A 1,193-nucleotide genomic window follows, 5' to 3' on the forward strand; every position below is an offset into this window, starting at 1 on the left:
TATAAGGTTTATGCAATATGCAAATATTCTGACTATAACAATCCCAGTGGTCTACAAGGGAAATAAGAAAACAATAATGACTCCAGAAAGCAAGAAGCTCACTGTGCAATCTATATCAATTGTTTTCTTCTTTGCTGCCTTTAATGCATGAAAGTTCCTAAAAATCTGCATATTTGCGTCTTCAACTAGTTAAAAAAAATTATCTGAGTATTTTTTCTTTGGACTGTAATTAAGATTGTATCATATCTTACTGTATTGTAACTTACACTACTGCAGTTAAAAATAAGACAATGCCTCTAAAATTATCAATTTAGCTCATACAGATACAAGATATACATACCTTTGTAACATGAAAATCATATATCCATTTCATATCATGTAAAAATTGTGCAATATCTTCCATATACTTCTTCTCCATTATCTGGAAGAACAATGATATGCATTAAACAAGCACAGCATTAAAGAGAAGCAATGTAAATACATTAATCATCTGTCAGGATAAAATTCAAGAACATTACTGGGCTACTATAGAAAAAATTATGGTAAATTACTTTTAAAAAAGTAGGTGGGACAGTTAGGCAAATTCCCAAGGATGTAAAGTAAGATCTAAAGAGGAAGCTAAAAAAAAAAGCTCTCAAAATTAGTTTGAAATATCCACATATATGATTATGTACTTTATAGCTAATGAAACTTGGTAAAAAATAACTAAACTGTGGATTAAGTACACCTTTTGCCAAGGAGAAAATGTCTATAATTTCTTTTATCAATATGCAATTTATCTTAACAATAGTTAAAGAACTAGGGAGAGAATGATATGATCCAAGACTATATTCTTTTATGGTAATATCTGATATCTAATGTAGAAATATAACCCTTAAAAGTTACTTGAATTTTCTCTGATAAACAAATGACTGTGACTCAATATGGATATGAGTGGAAAAGATTCATCTACCAGAAAAAATCCTGGGTGTTAAATTCCTCTGCTGACAATAACAAAAACTAGCCTTGAATCAACAGCCAATCATATGAAAGTACAGTTTCATGGTGCTAGCTCTTAATGGCTTAGTGAAGTTTTACTGTGTATAAAAGAAAATCAAGTTGTCATTCTAATGCATGTCCAGCTTTCCGGGTGCAAGCTCAATCACTATTTGGCAATGCAGAGTAGGTAAGAGGAGCACAAATGCCTTCTTTTT

The 1,193-nt window shown here is 30.8% G+C and overlaps 1 protein-coding gene across 1 annotated transcript in view; it reads right to left on the bottom strand.

The window, feature by feature from the left end:
• Positions 1-1,193, bottom strand: part of LOC119587098 (methyltransferase-like protein 25) — a 25,499-nt gene that overhangs the window by 21,649 nt on the left and 2,657 nt on the right. The window contains 1 exon segment of the mRNA XM_037935847.1: positions 341-421. Coding sequence (XP_037791775.1) covers positions 341-418 — 78 coding nt within the window. The 5' untranslated portion in view covers positions 419-421.

The sequence above is a fragment of the Penaeus monodon genome, chromosome 22 (genome assembly GCF_015228065.2).
Source record: "Penaeus monodon isolate SGIC_2016 chromosome 22, NSTDA_Pmon_1, whole genome shotgun sequence".
NCBI classification, from domain to species: Eukaryota; Metazoa; Arthropoda; class Malacostraca; order Decapoda; family Penaeidae; genus Penaeus; species Penaeus monodon.